Here is a 20,032-nt window from a genome sequence, read left to right on the forward strand (position 1 = left end):
ACGCCTGGGTGTCGCGCGATTTAAAATCGTGAACAGGACGAAAAGGTTGGTAAAAAATGTGAAAGCGTTCCGCCGCATTTGCAGCTGGTATCGGGTCGAATGAACATGCATTTTTCCTGGGGAAACATCTATCTCGGTGACGATCATTCTGTTAAAATTTCACACGTTGCCGCTGGCCGTTGCAGTGATATTATCAGGATAATGTTGCTAAAAACCCGCTAGAACGAATAACTGCTAATGCAGCCGGAAAGCTGGTCTGTATTAAAAAATGAATCGAATGTGGTTTGTGAAGAGATTTATTTTAGAAGAATTTAACCCTTGTGCTCGACAGTTTTACACTGGAAATATTCAACATTTTCCAATGAGATATAGACGACATTTTTTGAAACTGATGTAACGATAATTCACAGATAAATTAAGCAACAAAGTTATTTTAGTTAAATATTTCACAAGTTTAATTTAGAATACTAAATATTCTATTTCATAGTTAAGTGATGACTGAGAGTCACTTTTTGAGTACAAAGGATTAAGTATGGAACAAAATTGGATGTAAGGTAAAAAATTGGTAATAAACTTGAATTTAAATGATCTTTTATAATTTGAAAGTACCGTGAGAAACTAGTGGAAATAAATAGTGCTTAAGTTTTTGTTTTCAAAAAATTTAATTTGTACCTTAGCACTTAAATTTTGAATACATTTAATTTAAACGATTTTGAAATTTAATGTACATTTTAAACAACTATCTAAATTTTGATATCTTCTAAATTAAACAGATTCAAGGATAATTTCTTCGGAATTCATCTATTAAATTTTATAAATTTCTTTTTAATTAACGACGTTGAACTTAATTTCCCTTGAATACAAAACTTCATCCCACGCGAATTTTCTTTTAATACTATTAAAAAACGTGGCGACTGATGATATTAATTCGATGGGTGTTTAGTTAAACTATTTATGGCGACAGCGTTATCGTGAAATTGGTCGGCGCTCTCGCGTACTTTGTTTTAGATGTAACAATGATAGGCGTTTAGTGCGTTGCCCTTTGATGATGGCTTTTAAGGGCTATATGTCCGTAATTTCGTTGAGAATAAATGTGTTCGATCGAAGTAAAGTTTATTACAATTTGTATACTTTTCTTCACGCGATGCGGCTATGTTTATTTCATTAATACGAAAATCTGAGATTCTAGAATTTTGTGAAATGAATTTTTTTAAATCGTCTAGTTGCAAAAAATTGCTCGAGTATTTGAAAAAAAATATCATACTCTGTTAGTGGCGGATCTGGTGAATGAGATGGGCGGGGCGGTATTTTATAGCCCAATTCATTTTGCTTCTGAAACGTTCGCTTTGATAGATGTGAGCGGTCGTTATCGTACAGGAGAATCGGATCTTCACGGTTTACTAAAATTGGTTGTTTAACATGCAACGTCTCATGTGTATTTTCCAATTCGTGGTAATATTTTCTGTATAAAAATTTATAGCGAGTAACACCTGCTTTCGACTACCAAATTGTCACCATGGACATTGTTCTCTTTTACTCTTTCGTTAATATGAATATGTATTTCTTCCCCTTCTTTCAGAGTATACTTATTTCTATATTTTTTCTTTTTGATTTAATAATATTGCACAAAAAGAAGTTTCGCCACAGCATAAACAACTGAATATTGTATAGAATCCAAGATTTGTCTCACTTCGGATAAGTATAAAGTTAATAACAAAAATGCGAAAAGTTCAGAGGTTGATTTCACCCTCTCACAGAGATTTTCTGCGAAAAATTTTGTTCCTCGCGACCTTCATTGTGTTCTGTGCACACGGAAAGTTTCATTAAATCAGAATTTTCGAGTCGGGTGACTTTGCGTGGAAGGGAAAGGGTGTTACTAACTTTTTAACGATGCATTCGTAGAATATTCTTGAATAATTTTGTGTCATTCTTGGTTATTATAAAAATTTGTTAATTAGAAATCAGCACATATTATATATGTCAAGCTTAACATTTTCAATAATTTCACATATACATAGGTATAACTGTGTCAATTTCAGTTTTCAAGACATTTATACAAATATATAAAAAAATGTATAATTTATAAATTACGAAATCGTAGTCTCATTCTACATTTTATTTAGGTTTGAGAAAGATTCGATAAAAAAAGGAGCATTTCAGTTGAACATCGTATTGTATTGTTATTAATGAAATTCGGAAAAATTTCAACCACAATTTTAAAATATATGAAACATAAACTGTAATTAAAAAATGTCAAGAATACTGTGAATATCTTGAAAACTAAAATCAAGTGGCAGTTATATATACGTAGGAAATAATTATCCGGACCTATCTGAAGGTTACTGAAATCGGTGAAGTGTTTATATAAAGAAATATACGAACTCCTTTTATTTTTTTACTTATACTACTTTTAACTGTAGGGATCTTTAATAAATATCGTTCGATAAAAGTGTGGCCGTATTATGGGGAATTCGCTTCATTATATCAGCCGAAGAAAGGATTGAAGGAGGCAGCTGATAAAAATTGCAGAAGCACGAATCGTTTAGGGCGATCCGCGTGTGGGTTGGAAATATATGGGCCGATCGGGACGTGGAAATAAAGAGAAAAAAGTACGTGGGTGGAGTTTTGTGTCGTACATTATTTTCTAACGGCCCGTGGCTAAATAAATTAGGCCAATCGCATGAAATGTGGAGAGTGATAAAAACTTCTCGACGGTAACTCTTGCAGCGTTAAACTTCTAATCTGACTTCAAATTTAAATACCGTGCTCGTATATTTTACTGAACGTTTCAGCCTTGATAATTATAGCGTATAATTTTTATAATGTTCCATAATGTTTCGAATTATCCACTTCTCCTCGGATATATTGTTAATGTTATCGATGCTCCCAGTATTATTACCGGAGAACTCTAAACGTGCACATAAAGAAATTTCAATTATACCTGGTACTTTGTAGGAAAATGAAACTTCCCTCGCGATTGCCTCTGAAACTTTAATAGGTATAGACGTGAGTGCTACTGATTCGATATCCTGTGCGAACCTTCGTATTCCGTTATGTAAAGTTCTTAAGATTAAGTTTTACATTTTACATTATCGCTCTCGTATGTCGTTTTTGTAAGTGATGCTTCTGGTGTTTCTTTGTTTCGCAGTTATTGATACCTTAAAAGCACTGAATATTCAAAATGATCTTGAAAATAAACAGTGTCACGCAGCTAGTATAATGAGTGTCTGAAAGAACTGAAAATAATCTGTTGTTACAACTTTTGTAGGTATTACATGTTGATCGTATTAAATGCTCGATAGTTCTAGTATTAATTAGTCATTCTTTCCATCGACAGTGCATCTACGTGATATATTCATAATGCTCTTGTAGGAGTTAAAAAAAATTTCATTGGATGGTTCTAAGTAACCAGTGAAAAATGAAATTGACACGGAGTCGGAATACTGATATGCGCGCTTTGGAAAGACCGGTATTCATAAATTTTTGCAAGTTAGCGGAAAGTGAAAGCCAAGTGTCTGGCTCTCGGTTGTAGGTTTTAGGCTTTACGTTTTGGAGTACGCAGATGGTACCGCTAGACGCTCGGTACGTCGGTTTACGATGGCTATGCAAACTGTATGTTGCATGTCCCTTTGAATTCTTTGACCGAATCTTTCCAACCTCGTGCCTGCCTCCACGTGCGGTAAATACAGAATGAAAGAAATGAAACGTAATGTTTTTTAGTATTATGCCTCTGTTGATTTTTATAGTGCACAGGCCATGCTGTGCAGTAAGAGTGGGTGAATATTTGAAGCTACCTAATGCCTTGCTCGATAATTCATCGTTTCAAGAAAGACTGTTTCAAGAGTTTCCGAAGATTGAAAGTTTTAGTTTTTCTCTTTATGACGTGATAGATTTGAACATCTAAATTTATATATTTTATTTGTGTATTTATTATATATTTTATTTTATATATCATTAAAAGTTACTTATTAAGTGTGACTTTTATTGATATATAAAATAAAATATATAAGTATAACTATTTAAATTTTTCTCGTCATAAAGAGAAAAATGAAAATTTCAAAGACTCTTGAACAGTCCTCTTCGAAATGATAAAGTTATATATATAACCAAGAAATACTGGTTGAATTGTCACAAAAATTTGCTGGCAGATATACAAATGATTTTTCATTTTTCTTGTATTCGAATAATTCTTCTTCTTATACCTTTGTTTGTCTCTGTATTATTTTTATTCACATTTGGTTAAATACAGCCAACTTATGTCTAGAACGAAAAATCAACTGCGAAATTTGTTTTACCGTTATATTTTACCAAGATTCGCAATATCGAAGTAATATCATTCCCAAAGATGTGAGAAGAAAATTGAGGCTGATGGGTTCTCGGAAAACTAGTTTCTATGGCGAAGTTTAAAAGGAGACCCCATTTTCTTTCCATGTATATTATCTTAGACCCCGAGCAAACAAATTTTTCTTCTTGGATCGTTGTCAGATTCTTCTGAACGAGATGTCCGATGACGTTGGACACTGAATGAAGGATTGATATTTGACATGGATGAAATTGATATATTGGGTCTTAAATAATTCGTTTCCAGAGATATTGGAAAATATATAGACGCCAAGGAAACTATTTTATAATGAAAAATATTTTACACGTCTCCTTTATTCTCGAGTGAAAATATTGAATCTCAGAATTATTGGCACGTTGCATAATAGAGAACAAATGCTTCTGAAAATAATATTCCTTGTTTAAGTTAACAGTTTATACGTAATGATAAATTCAAACTTTTCATATAACTTTTCAATAAATAATTGTTTTCGTTAATTTTTATTTTATACCTCATTTTTAATCCCCAAAATATTCTAAGAACTACATTTTCTGCCTTCGATCTTGGAGTCTGCTTTCGTCTCTTTCATATGGGTGATGGCTGATGGGAAACAATATGTGTAAAATATTTTTCTAAATAACCATACTACTCTGTAGTAAATTCGTTCGAAATTAACGTGGCCAATGTTGGTATTGCTTCTAGCAATACATTCAACGAAATTGCAGTCGATGAAAATTCATATTTTTCTAAACAAATTTGAAGAAACTATATTTAAATAAAGTTCTATTTTCTACACTAATCGTGTCAATAAAATAAAGTCAATATAAATATAAGTGAAATTCTTTTATCATCATTTTATTCTATATCGGTATAAACCGGAAAACCGAAAACGGAAGTTATTTCTGACTCAGCGTGACGGCGAAATGAAACGCACCGAATTAACGCGGGAATAAAATGGAACATTAAATACAAAACGAATTCCAGTCAAAGAAGAAATAATCGAAACTGTTATGGAGTACGTCCGCGGACTGGAGAACGTTAAAGTTGATTACTCCCTTGTTATTTTAATTTCCGGTTCGCAGGGTATTCCACGTTCACGCGTTCCTTGCATACGAACCAATGAATCCCTTTAGAACTGGTTCACGTCCAACCTACCATTAATAACGCGGCCGTGTTCGAATTTCGTTTTGTTTCTTGGACTCACCTTCATTTACGCGTCCTCTGGAAAAATGTGTCATATTCGAGTTGCTTAATTAAATCGAAATTGTAGTGGGCAGGGTTAGTTTTGTCCTCTCGCTTCGCTCGGTGAAACTGTCATTTTTATTCAACTGTTTCCATTTTGATTCAGTCTCGGTTACATCAACGTTCGCAGAACGAGAACAGAAAACTCTGACGACTACGTTACTCGTACTAGAAATTATTTACAATATCATTAGTACGAAAATAAGGAAACTGTTGCTTGTGTGATAATAATATTCATCATTAGGCTACTGAGACTTATGCATTCGAGCCGTTTTTTTAAATAGTACACGTCCATTTTTTTATATATTGAGATATTTAAGGGTTTGAATCAAATTAAAAATCTTGGTAAACGATCAATCAGTTCGGGTAATGTTAATAAAACCATAAACTTGTTACATTTTATCATTCCATAATAATTAATGAAATTGTTTAAGAAAATAAATGATTTTATAGCTACACGTGGACTTATTCCATTTTCAAAGAAAACATATTACAAATTCCTTTTGATTAATTTATGATGATCTCACTAAAACTATCATTATCTCCTTTCTCTCCAAAGATGGACTTATACCACTTTAAAAACACGGCTTATTTATCGAATGAAATTCAATGATGTATTCGCTTCAATAAATGGGGCTAAAAAATATTTAACGCTCTTCATTGCTTTCGACGTTACATAGATATTAACAGTGTATTTCATTTCTGCTTTCTTAAACTTATATTTAAATGTCTGCAGCTTATTCATGACTATTAAACGAACATTGAACAACTGACGGAAGAAGTATAAACGAAAATTCAAAGGAAATGAAATGAATTTGATCTGAGAGTAACCAAGTCTGTTGCCGCGAGACGTCCCGAAACATATCAGTTACGATTTTTAATTAAACTCGCCTTAAATTTCAAACGTTTTACACGGCGCGGAGTTACAAAGCCGGCTGTTACTGCGTTAACGAATCTGCTTTAACACACGTAGGCGGAATATTAATTCTACTTTAGCAATGGTATAAATCTTCGGGCACGAGGTACTCGCAAAATCCAGTTCCACGAATATCTGGGTTAGGGGCATTATAATTATTTCGGGGTAGTCTTTCGTGAAACAATACTTCTAGGGTGCAGGATGAAATTTCTCGCAAAAATGTTCACGTCGAAACTTCAGGACACCGTGATTTATAAATGTTAACACTCTTCCATCTTGCGGTCTAGTTTTTACACGTAAAGGAACAGGGAAATTAAAAGAGAGCCAAGGTCTTCGATTAATAATCATTAAAATAATTTTCAACAATCATACTCTCCGTCGGAAAATTTGGATAAAATACCCAGAGGAAGCTAAAATTAAACGAAAAATTCATTATATTATTTAAAGAATATTAAAAAAATCATGAAAGCATAAGAAAACGTAACACAGAAGGGTAAAAATGTAAAAGCCTGAAATTAAAAGAACACACGTCATATTTTTTACTCGGCGCTTCATCTTTCCGAAGTGTAATTTGCAAGTTAATCTTAGAACGCACGAGAAAATGCATGACTCGGTAAACAAGCTGCCAGAATGTGAGGTAAAGGATATTGATCACCCATTGAAAAACTATCATACAACCTTAATTAATTTTCAACGTGGGTTTATTCAAAGTGGAGCGCTATAATAGTTACCTAATAATCAACTATGCTTATTAATCCTGTGGGGATGAAAATTTCATTATGGCGTTTACAAACTTCGTGTAAAATGAAATTATGCACCGAGGTATGTACTCGAATTCAAAAATATAAAAGGGGGTCATTCTTTCTTCTAAAATAATAAAACAATCGTTTCAATATACGTGGAAAAGTTTGTATTATAATTAAATTATAATACTTATATATAAATTATTATAATTAAAAATCTGTCGTTTATTTAGTTACATTCTTTCAATAACGATTAAAGTTTTCATCGACGAATAAGAACTCCTTCGATATTAATGATCGATCTACCGTTCGTTGCTTGTGTACCGTAGCTTTGATTCCTGTAGTTAAAGTAGTTCCTTCGCTATCTACACGATCGGTGGAAAGCTAAATTCTTCAAACATATAATTGAATGCGGCTCACGGAACTCACACGCGGTGTACAGACCAAATTCAACCGCAAATATTATTCCACGGAACCGTGGGACGATATATACGGCGCGGTATCATTTCAAGCACAGCGGTGTTCCTTGAGGATGTCCGAAATCTCTTCGCGAAAGCAAAACGTAGCTCGGTGTTACGACGGGACGCGGAATAGTTGAAACGCCCGAGCACGCGTTGTGTCGAATGGAGGTTTCGGAACAAAAATGAAGTTTAAAGTTTGCACGATTTATTTGTACGGGCCAGAAACTCGCGTTATTTATGAGTTGTTTTTCATAGTCGATAGAATCAGTGTTACAAAATACTATTGACTTACAGATGTGATGTTGTTCGAATGAAAACGAAGTATCCGTTTAGTTTTATAGTTTGAATAGTTATCACTGTTTGTCAAATAAATTACGCAATTCATAGATTTGTTGATTTTTCGTCTACTCTTTCAAATATTCTTCGACAGTGTTTGGAACATAGATTTCAATCATTCTGAACATTCTCGGATTTATTTAGATTGGAAGTTTTTCTCAAATTTCGAATACGAAAAATTATAAATAAAATTAGCTTTCTTCTCCTATTTACAGTAGATGTCCTACGAACGTAATTATTAAAAATTACGGGATAATAAGCTAATTTTCCCATTATCTTTATTTCAGTATGTTAATATTTGTAACAGTTCTATCCGGGGTTACAAAAAATCAACCACTTCAAATTCCCAATACAATTTCGAAAAATACGAGAGAACATCGATACTAAAACGAAAAGTACCTACTTTAAATAAAACAGCGCGTTACAACTTGAAACTGTCGTTTCCTCCAGAGAGCAAAAACTAGAATTTGACTGTACATTTCCGTTATGCCACGGGCAACGCGTCCCAGCGGCACCGAGGCTCGCTCCTTTATTTCCAAACATTTTGTTCAATTCCGTCGACTGTCTCCGAACACGCCTACTGGGTCCATTAACGGCGGCAGGAAAGTTGGTCTTCCTATTTTTGCAACATAGAGAGCGCGCGCCGCGGAGCAGGACGAGTAGCGTCGCTTTACACTAGATAGTAGAACGAACAAGAAATTCGCGCGGCGGCGCGCGAGATCATGATATATCACTGAACGGATTGTACGATATGTTCTAGGCACATCTTCGACAGCCGATACAATTCAGTTCGTAGGTATAATGGGTTCCTCCATGGTAAGTCTTTAGCGGACAATGTTTCACGGACACGTAATCGCTGCGTACATGTGGTGTAACACTATTAGAGTTCCATAGATCAGTAGCGGTACTCAACTGGCGTTGCTTTATGTGACTAGAGAGAGAAAGAGAGGGAGAGAAAGAAAGAGGAGGAAGAACGAGAGCGAGAAAGAGAAAGAAAGAGAGTGAGAAAGAGAGAGGGTTGAGGGGGCTGGGTAGAGGGAGAGCGGGGGAGAGAAAGTAGGGTAGGGATGGGGATAAAAGTCCCATTTCCCGTATAAATTGTAAAATTTAGTAATAACGATTTAAAGATGTATTACTCTTTTATTCTCGTAAATCGTAACTATCGTGCTTTATTTTTACCCTGGTTTTTATTGATATTATTATTTTTTTATATATATCTTTATTAACTCTTTGGCTTACAATATTCGTGTCAAGCTTATGACGACAATTTTATATTGTATAAATTAAATATTACTTTCCTATTTTCAATCGTTAACTTTCTGAATAAACGTTGACATACAACAAACATTTTTCTTTTCCTAATAAATTATTAACAATAAAGTAATTGTATCGATCATAGTTAAGGAATAAGTCATAGGGCAAGGGGTTAAGTTATAGTGTAAAATGTTTATCAAATCAAAACGATCGAGATATCCTTCGACTTTTCGGGTAATGTAAATTTAAATAATCAAGAGATTGTTTTCTAATTAACAGACATTTATTAAATAATTCCTGTTTTACATATATGACTTATTCTCTATCTACTTTACGCAATTGCATTTTGTTTTATATTACCTCTTTTGCAACGTATTTCATTGTATTTAACGATTTAACGCCGCGATTAGTTTGTATTGGGTAGTGCAGCACTATTATACAGATTTTGAATGAAAGGACGATAAATCTATACTGGATACATATATATATATATATATACAGATTGACAAACATTATCACCCAGAAATAAATCGAAGCATGTACACATTGCTGAATAAACATACAACATTAATACACTTAATTAGTTCACTTTGAAGCAATAATTTATGGGGAGTAAGAAAAAATACGTGATTTGTTTGTTCTACTCTTCGACACAAAAGCACAAAATCGAATCGTGTGATGCATCAACCAGTCAACTGACAAACAAATGAACCGTTTACGTTGAAAGCAGCTTAAGTCCGCTGAAGAAATATATAAAAACCGTTAAATAATAAAAAGAGTATATAGAATTGTAACTATTATAACGATTAACGTCATTTTCTTCAATAGACTTAGCCACACACGAAACAAACGGTTCAAACAATGATTTTCAATTCGAGACTTGTTAGCCGGACTTTTAGCCCCACTCTACTCTACTGAATCTAATTGAATCATTTCGTTCCGAGCTTCTCGCAGAAGTTGTTCCGTTACACATTATAGATCCGTGTTATGCTTAGAGGATAACAAACAGATGAATTGCACAGTCACGAAGTTTCGTTTTCCTCCCGAAACAGATCAGTGTTCGCGTTGCCGACTGATTGATGTGTGCGACCAGAGGAGGGGCGGACTGTTGTCGCGTAATTGAATGGAATTCCTGTTTCGTTACTTTATCCGACGCGCGCGCGGACCGTTCTTTCGTTTCTTTCTTATCCTTCTGTGTTCCAGTAGCTTATTTCACGGAGCGAGCATGATTTCAGTTTGCATTTCGATATACTGCGCTGATACGTTGTTTTATATTAGAGTTAGAGAAGTTTCGAGTTCTCAGTCGCCGCGGAAAGAATACGGGGTTACTTTACCGCGAGCAGATCTCTGTGTAGCTTCTCCTTTAGTGGAATGCTAGATCTTCCGAACGTTGTCCTCTACTTTCGCCCGTGCGAATTTTGGATGCCTCATTAAGCAACGTTAATGGAGTAGACACCGAATCTCTGGAAGTGCTCTGGCTGTTTATGAAACCCTGACGAGCGATTTAATGCTGCTGCAAGAGTTTACTTTTAACCTGTTAACTGTGGAATTTCAGTTTAACACTAGAACTGTCGAGCATTTAATACGATTAATATACAATTTCTATAAAAATTGTAATAATAGATTATTTTCAGTTTCTTGAGATATTCATTATAGCACTGAAATGAAACTATTTTCATTTCGAACATTCAATACTTCGAAGATATCAATAATTGCTAAACGAAAACATCAGTCATTTTGACTGGTACGTAGTTCTAGTGTTAAAAAGTCTCATTTTGCGCGTAGTAAAATAAAGAAATGAAGCATGTATCTGTCAAATTCAAGATAAATACACGTAGGGTGTATCTTAATGAAAAACTGAAGGAAAACAAAGAATTTTCATGTTTACGTGAAAAAATAAGTAATTCATCGTCTTCCAACGACGTTTAGTAACTTGTCCCCCGAACCCGAATATTATTGGTTGATTCGCGTAAAGAAAGATCACGAATGACATAGAACACGACAAAGTGAGATAGAAATATAATATAATAATATTTAAAATATAAAATATAAACATGCAATAAAGAAGATATCAGTTTCATTAATTTCAATTTTACTTTCTCAATCGCAGTGAATGGTAGAGATTGTCGTGACTGAAATAAATTAATGTTGGAGGACAGTGGTACCATTTCTGGCTTTAAGACGACGAGTATACTTGCCAAACGCAGTTAACTGGTTAAGTATAGGAAGTTTGTGGCAGGTTGATAGAATTGGGATTTTCTAAATACGTTCTGTCGGAGCTAGTTTAATTTGAACATTCGCGCCTCTGATGAAAATATATTATTTACTTTTCTCTGTTCGTAACAGTACTGTGTTACAAGGTAGAAGATATATGTCTGAAATTAGTTTATCCTTAGTTCTAGCGAGCTGTCTCGCTTATTTTGAAAATATGAACTGTTTCGATTCGGTATTAATCGTATGAAAAATAATGGGAAGGAATTTATGTGATTTTAAGGTTACGTATTGAAGATAATTTTGAAGTAATATACATTATGAACAGTTCGACGATTTATAACGATAGGATTTCAAATTTGAAACAATCACATACGTGTCATTGTCAGTGAAATCTTAGGAAATATTAACGTAACATTTGTTTCATTTTAATATGGTGGAGGGTTCTCCGTTTCATGCGCAATAGATTTCGAAACTGCTAGAATCTCTGATAAATAATGAAGATATTTTATACTGTAATATGGTAACAGTTATTTGATCGAATTAGAGCAAATAAAAGCAGATAATCAATAGACATCATTGCTTTAAAAAGAATCGAGAATTTTCCCCTAGAAATTGCACTGGAAAAACGATCACGTTGTATTTAAAAAAAAAATGAAATCTATATTTACAACTAATAATTCTTTTCTTTCTCTAGTATGGAAATAATTTAAAAGTTCATTATAAGCAAGGCAGCCTGTATACCGTACCTTATCTCTATAATCATGGTTTGCCGAGTTTATGGTTTTATCCCAATCCCCAGTATATCCAGGAGCTACCTGGTGAAATGAGACTTCCTCCAGTTTTGAAAGAAAGAAAGAGAGAAATGATTATGAAGGAGATTATCATAGTCCCATTTTTATTTCGGGGTTTATTGCTTCCGACGTATTCATAAATGAAAATAATTTTATGCTCAAATTTAACGCTGTGCTCGGTACATCTGTATTTTTAAACCGTCTTCAAAACAAGGTATATCTCGTATGTATCTTTATTATTTTATTGTTCATTTACATTTTTACTGGGCTGTATATGAATACAATGGTCTAGGTTTCATTAAATTATACGAAAGAAAATTTATATTATTCTCTGCTAAAGATTTCATGTTAATAAACAATTTGTTCATGTAACTGCAATTTTCAGTAATAACATTGAACTAAACAGAACATGTATTATCAGAGAATAAGTATAACAAAACATTCATCAATCTTTCAAACGATACACAAAATGTTTAAATGAAAACACACATTGAATTTAATTTCTCCGTGAAATAAATTCGCGATCGTCATAAATACGTGAAAACGGCGTTAAACGTGTTAATGACCACAATTCAGTCTGTAAATTTCGCGTTTCATCAATTATTCCATTTTACAATGAGAAAGTGAAATATTCGCGATGAAGTCTGAAAAATTCTGGAATTCATCCTCAATTCAATTTTAAATCAGCTGATAAAATGCTCGTTGGACTATTTCCGATCGAGCTAATGGAAGCGGACATTAGAAGATTCTTGACGGGCCTATAGCAGAGTAATTTCCATAACCATTTAACCTTTCGGATTCTCCACTCCATCGTTGTTTTTGTTCTCCGACGACGTTAGATCGATAAAAAGAAGAATGGACGTTCTATCAAGGTTATGGCGAATCTGAACGTCATTGTCTTCAATTAACATAAAACTGAGTCTTTGTCAGAGTGTCAATAAAAATGCCATTACCGGGTCTCCCTCCACTGACGGTAGAAAAATAAATTGACTTTCGAGAATTTTTTAGACGAACATTTTTAAAGATACCAAATTTTTACTTGGGCTCTCTTATTCTGGATTATACAATATCAATTTGTTAAAATAATGTTGATATAATCTAAAATTGCAAAATATCTATCGGTATACTTAATAATTATTCTTCATATATGACACAATTTATGCTGCAAAAAAAGGAAATATTAAAAAATCACGAGGTGGCGATATTTAAAAGGTAACTATTTTTTTCCAAGCATTTGCGTGCCAGGCATAAATAAAATTATTTTAATAATAAATCTTTTAATGTTATAACTTTTATCTACAATTTATAATTTTATATTTTATTTATTTTCATTTTATACAATGAAATTGAAAGCATTCTGTCGTACCGAGTTTGCCTTACGATCACAAATGATTAAACTCATCTGTCATCTACTTTCTTCTTCCAAACTGCATTCATTTTGTATCTTCGTATTACAATTGACACAATCATATTGATTGTATATTCTATAATTATTGTACTCAGATATATTAACAAAAAACACCTTCGTTTTTGACGAATAATTGATGGGTTCTAATACAGTGTGTAAATTTCGGACAGTCGAATAATTGACTCTTCCGCCAAATCCGAGCGCCGTTGCCTAAAATTAGCATACGGTCTGAACTTGGTTTCCCCGCGAATGAAGCGTTCGTTAAACAGCGACGGCGTTTTCGGGCACCATTGAGATCGACCAACGTACCGTGGCAAGAATAAAAAGGAGAATCAAGAAGGGAAACAGAAGCGATCGAGACGGGGCAAACAGCGAAGCTGTACGAACGCCCGTGAAAGGATTAAATCGAATATTTTCCCGCGAATAAATGGGCCATTAAAGGCGATCAGAAGTCGCGCGTTCGATCGTAACTCATTGCAAATTATTTTACTAATGGCGCATAAAACTCCGACTGTGTTTGACACGTCTCGGGCGTTCGCGAGAGGCCCGTAAAAAAGGGAAGCTCGCGTGTAACCGAGGTTAACTGCCTTACATCGCGGAGAGGAAGAAAAGAATGTTACGGACCAAAGACAAGACTTTTTACGACGGAACATAAACGGGACGCGTTGTTGTTGCGCGTTCCTCGCGAAAATTAAATTGAATTTTATTTACCGTCAGACGGAGCGGAACCGTTCCATTAAAACGTGGCTGTTTCTAATTTAATGAAGTGGTGGATTCTCTGGCGCGATCGTAAACGAGTGTTATTGTTGCTGGATATACTGTTTTTTAAATTAGAATTCCTTTAACTGATTCATCGTAGATGACAATTGAAACATTTTAGGAAGAAACAGATTTTCCATTATTCTGTGGATTTATTGTATGAAGTTTTAAGAACTTTGATTCGATTAAGTATTCGACTTCGGGTGCACGCGAATTAATTCTAGAATTAATTCCTACCTCGGTCTACTAACTTTAATGTTACGCGACCATCTAATTTTGTTATCAAAGCAACTGATGCCCCGCAGAGATTAGACATAGTTTAATATTAATTGCCAAGCAAATGTGTTTAATTCGATGTTATTTCATTCGTTTCAACCTTCGGTGTTATTTCTTAATTACTAACTAGATCCCGCATTCGTAGCATGGAAAAATTTCCCCAGATCACTATCAGAACTTTCGTTTAATTTAACTTTTTCTAATCTCATTTTCAATTTACTGAAATTGAAAATAAGTTAAATAAGTAAAGTTAAATAAGTAATAAGTTATTTCTGAAAATAAGATTCGAGTTTGCCTGTGTCTTGTAACGAGTAACGCGAGAAATGAACATTGATTATTAAATTTACAGAAACTTATTGAAATATGCACGAGACAACGGAATTTCTCATCTCAGCTGTAATAATTTTCCGATTCCAAGTTATCGAGAACTCTCGTGTTCTTTTCGCATCGAACTCTTCACTCTGGAAGTAATTAATTTTAACGGTTATCGGTATATTTCAGTGACAAAGGGAAAGGACCCTGCTGATAGGAGTTACGTTCCTTCTGTGTATTCCGCGAAGCTTTCTCGAATCTCGTACGAGATGAAAGAACCCTCTAAAAATTGAGCCTATTCGGTGAGCCACGCAGGGTCTTCCAAATCAATGCAGGACGAAGTAGAATGCTTTATCTGCGATCTTAAAATGTCGCGAACCTGAATGATCCTTCGGTTTCAGTTTACTGCAGATGGGCTGGATCACCCTTAGACGATCAATATATTTCGGGGAGCGTAAAAAACAGTTATGTTACCTGGAATGAGTCTAAGCTCGTAGAAATAAATTATTTAACCTAACTTTTTTTTTATTAAGTATGATTATATTTATTATTGTACATATATGATGGTTATGTTTATTTATTTTCGCATTTGAAATACATTTAGCCCCGGGTTTACACCACTTGCATTTCACTTTAAGCTCTTGCCCTATGATTTCTTTTCCAATTTGGCTCAACAGAGATATTTTATTGTCTTGTTCACTTCTATTTATTGAAATAATTTGACTACAGGAATACATTTTTGAAGATATTTCGTACAAAACGATACGTTTTGAGTACTTTTTTTGTAAATATTTATCGGTATTCACATTTCAATGGCAAAGCCTTTAAAACGTATGTTTCATACGTAAGGCTGTGTCATCGATACATGGATGATAGCCAATGTGTTACTGAAAATAAAAGGGAAATAACGTGGACTAGTGACAATTTTACACTATTTTCAATTTTAAAAATACTTTTAACAACATGAGAACGCGTATAAATCGAAGATCAATCGAACGAAATTTCATATTACGCGGTCCAATAAACTGCTGATTAATGTTATCCCGAAATCTGGATAGATTTCAATGGCTACAGCTGCACCGGTAGTGAACCTCAAGCACAGTTTTATTGACACACATTTGTAGATCAGAGTTCAGAGACGGTATTGAATTGAATATAGCGCACCATCATTTTCCGTTCGCGGTACGCCCCGTTTTGTCTCGTATGCTGCATTAAATATATACGAACCTATTGCATATAGATTTCTTGAAAGACGATTTCGGTGGCTGGGTTTAAGATATTTACTTCATCCGTTCTTTCATACATACTACAGTACATATTTACTTGATACAGATAGATCACACTCCCTTAGTCGAGGGAAAGCCGATTTCCTTGCCTTCTGCGACCGATGACACTGCTCCACAAAATTTAACTTTCTTTTTGCCACGAAAGGTTTAATAGATCATCTGCATAGTATTTCTTATGCTGAGTTCAAGTGTGCAATTCGTTTTTCCCCGTCGTCCTCAGTTTTTGAAAAAATGTTGAAGAAGATTCAAATTTTCAGTTGTCTTAATTACGCAAATTTTTCGAACTTCTTGCACAGTATTATTATATAGACATCCTAAACACAGTGATATATATTTTAATAGTATTATACAAATGTTTAACGAATGTTCGAAGACAAAATGGCACCCGAAACGGACCGTTTTCTTTGTATTTTTCAATTTGTTTTAAAAACCAAGTGCCTAGAAGAAAATTCAATTTCAACGTGCGATGAAGATATGTAATTTGTGGAATCCATCGAGGAAAGTTCCCACATTTCATTTTCAATTGAGTTTAACAATATATTTTCTATTGGTTCTCAACGTTTGTCTCCTTTTAACGCAGTGCAGTTGCAGCTTTTTGCAAAAAAATGCATAAATAATGAGTGAGTGAGGTAAAACAAATATCTAAGTAAAACAAGCTGTCACATTTACATGGATAAACGCGTTAGACGAATATAAATAATATTACAATTGCATTTATTTTGAAGAAAACCAGTTGACACGTAGCAACTACTTTCACATTTCCTATAACGCCATAATTATACACAACAACTTACCTATGTTGCCTTAGGGACATTGGATTTCATTTGCGATTGAATTTTATTACGCATGATTACACTTTGTAATGCTTCATCGTACGATATCTCATGAAACAATTACAATGCTGCAACGTACCAGCGCTACTGGTATTCGGGGTGCAAAGGGTTAATCAAGAAGGTCAACAGGTTAATACGCTGACGTGGATCCAACTCTAAGGAAACCAAATTAACAGAAGCGTAGTAGGGTTTCACGAATATCGAGAAAGATCCTAATCTTGAACGTTGTAATATTATTTTCGATAGGTCGTAATTCAAGAAAATACGTATAATTAGCAGCGACTTTTAATTCAGATTTCTGTTTGAAACGCAAGACACTTTTTTCGTGTCACAATAGAATGAACCTTTCCTGTACCGTTGATCAAATACATACGGGAATCGCGTTTTCCGTTCGACGACCGCTTCCTAAAAATCGTTTCGCTCGCCTCGCATTTGCGGGTCCGACTTTAAAGCTACGCGCGTAGTTCCTCCCCGTAAAATCGTTCCCTTGGTTTGACTAGATGCTTTCCTTTGTTTTATTTACGAAGGCAACGTCGTTCTGTTTCACTGTTCCGTTTCCAGTACAGATTCTTTGCACGGCGCCGAGATTACTCTATGGGAACTCCCGCGTCTGATCACATACGCTCCTTTTCTACTGGGTAACCAAATTAACAATTTCGCAGTTATGGCTCGATAAAAAATGAGTAACCCTTTTTCCCCTAGTTGGTTTCGATGTACGATTATAATTCCGGAAATCACGAAAATTGTAACATAAATAAGAATGTCGGATATTTAGTTCTTCGAATTTATAGTTCTTTTAATTCCTTCAGATCTTCCTACAGTTTTAGCTTTTACAGTAATCTATTGATTATTTAGATTTTTCATTTTTCATAAATTCTTTTATTTTACAAAGTGGAATAATATCATGAAAAATAAAAAAAATATTTGAAGGGTTAAGAGGTCCTGATATTGCATTGAAATACTACTGAAAAAAGTATTCAACGTGATAATAAGCTGGTAATGAAAATTCAAAATTAATTAACTTCGTCCGCAGGAGTAGCGTTTGAGTGGAATTTCTCTTGGTACTCAGTAGACAATTGAATTTCTGCCTTCAGCAGGAATAAATGGGAATCTTGTGTACCGTGAGGTGAAATCTTTTCTCTTCCCTTTATTCGTTTAATTAAGGAATGTTACTATTCAAATGAATTTTTTCCGGTCGCTTCTGCGTTGGGACGAAGGTTTTTCTAGCATTTCTCGTTACATTCCTTCCACAGTTCGCTCGTGGATAATCTCATTTGTTGCACTTTCTTTTTGCGATGTCGTTTGTCACGAATGTGCAACAATAAATTTCACTGTCAACTTATATCACTATACATAGAAAAACTCAGATGTCATATTGTTATGTAATATATTCTAAACAGATAATCATTTCGAATTAAATTTCACATTTCTTTCAGTGCTGCAGTATTTAGCGAAGTTGCATAAGTGTCTTTATATAAAAACGAAAGAGACGAAAGAGTTAAATGGCTGAAACACTAAGAAAATATACAAGCAGCCAGTAAATCGAGTAATTTACACATATAATCCCTGGGTCCAAAAAGATCCATCGATGGTCGTGTGAATGTTCACGGGTTGAAAGGAATTCCGATACGCTTAATGAATGATTTATGATTCTTTTCGTCCAGTATGTACAATCTCATCGAACAGTTTTACACGATTATTCGCCACACGTCTAGCGGTACTGTCTGTCTCGCAAAAAATGCACGCCGACGTGAGCCAACTGTTTTTGCTCGTGGTCTAATCTCCGGAATCGATCGTGCAAAGTGTTCTTAATGGCCGAATAATCAAATTTTTATCCGCGATCGTCCATCGATTTTGCAGAAGTTTAGCGTGAGATTTACGAGCACGTTCGGAATACGGGGGCCAAGGTTTTCTATGATTTACGATACGCCTTTGCGCGATCTCGGCTAATAGCGATTTACCGCATCCACGCTACTTTCACTGCGTAGTCTTTTTGGCAATCGTTCGTCAGAAGTTTCGTACAATTGAATATCATTGTAGAAGTAGTTGATCTGAGTAATGAAATTAATGAAGTAGGTTAATTTAGAGTTAATATAAAAGTGTTATTAATGTAGGTGCATTCCAAATATGGAAAAAGAGTACACCAGATGGAAACCAATAGGGACATTTTATATATTATAGAATAATAATAAAGTAGTAATTATTAAATTAACATATACACTTTTATGTTTAAATTAATCAATTTCTATAAATCTCTATAAATAAAGAAATAAATCTATAAATAAATTTCATTTTTCTATTCACTTAAAAAGTAATCGTATAACTTTCATCTTATTTGTTTTAGATATAGGGGGGTAAAATTAATGTATCGGTCCATCATATTGCGTTTGAAAATGTTTATTTAATTTTTTGGGATTCTTAACATTTGCGGTAGTTTATTTCATCGTTTCCAGAACAATTGATGCAGGTTTATTTAGATCTCGAAAATTAGGGATCCAGAAATAGACAATCAGAATACAATGCATTGACAAAAATCGATGTAAACAGTTAACAAACGATGTTTATGAAATTCAATGCGCGTGAAATCGACGCGTCCCGTGAATCTAGTGTTAACAAATAATCGTCATGAATAAATAACGGTCCTGTATAAGTAAATTTAATACTTCCAATCCGACTGAACGTGACATTCGTTCGACGCGCGTTAAAAAGAGCGTAAATAACAAGTTCTCGATCGCCTGTAGCATTTCGATTAATATGTAGGAGCGATCTCGCATTTTGAACATATTAATTTCTCGATACTCGGGAACCGTTACGCGAATATCGGGAAAGTAATTTTCCGTGGAAAAATAAAGAGAAATCGCGACATGACATTTTTGCGCG

General features: G+C 34.3%; 1 protein-coding gene across 3 annotated transcripts in view; it reads left to right on the forward strand.

Annotated features, from left to right (window-relative positions):
* The window catches only part of alpha-Catr (alpha-catenin related), a 117,485-nt gene that overhangs the window by 12,252 nt on the left and 85,201 nt on the right, over positions 1-20,032 (forward strand). The window contains exon 2 of one of the 3 annotated variants that reach the window (XM_031981268.2): positions 8,780-8,835. The exons of the other annotated variants lie outside the window; for them this stretch is intronic. Coding sequence (XP_031837128.1) covers positions 8,821-8,835 — 15 coding nt within the window. The 5' untranslated portion in view covers positions 8,780-8,820. The remainder of the gene's footprint in view (positions 1-8,779; positions 8,836-20,032) is intronic. 3 annotated transcript variants of the gene reach the window in all.

Source organism: Nomia melanderi, chromosome 14, assembly GCF_051020985.1.
Source record: "Nomia melanderi isolate GNS246 chromosome 14, iyNomMela1, whole genome shotgun sequence".
Taxonomy (NCBI): Eukaryota; Metazoa; Arthropoda; class Insecta; order Hymenoptera; family Halictidae; genus Nomia; species Nomia melanderi.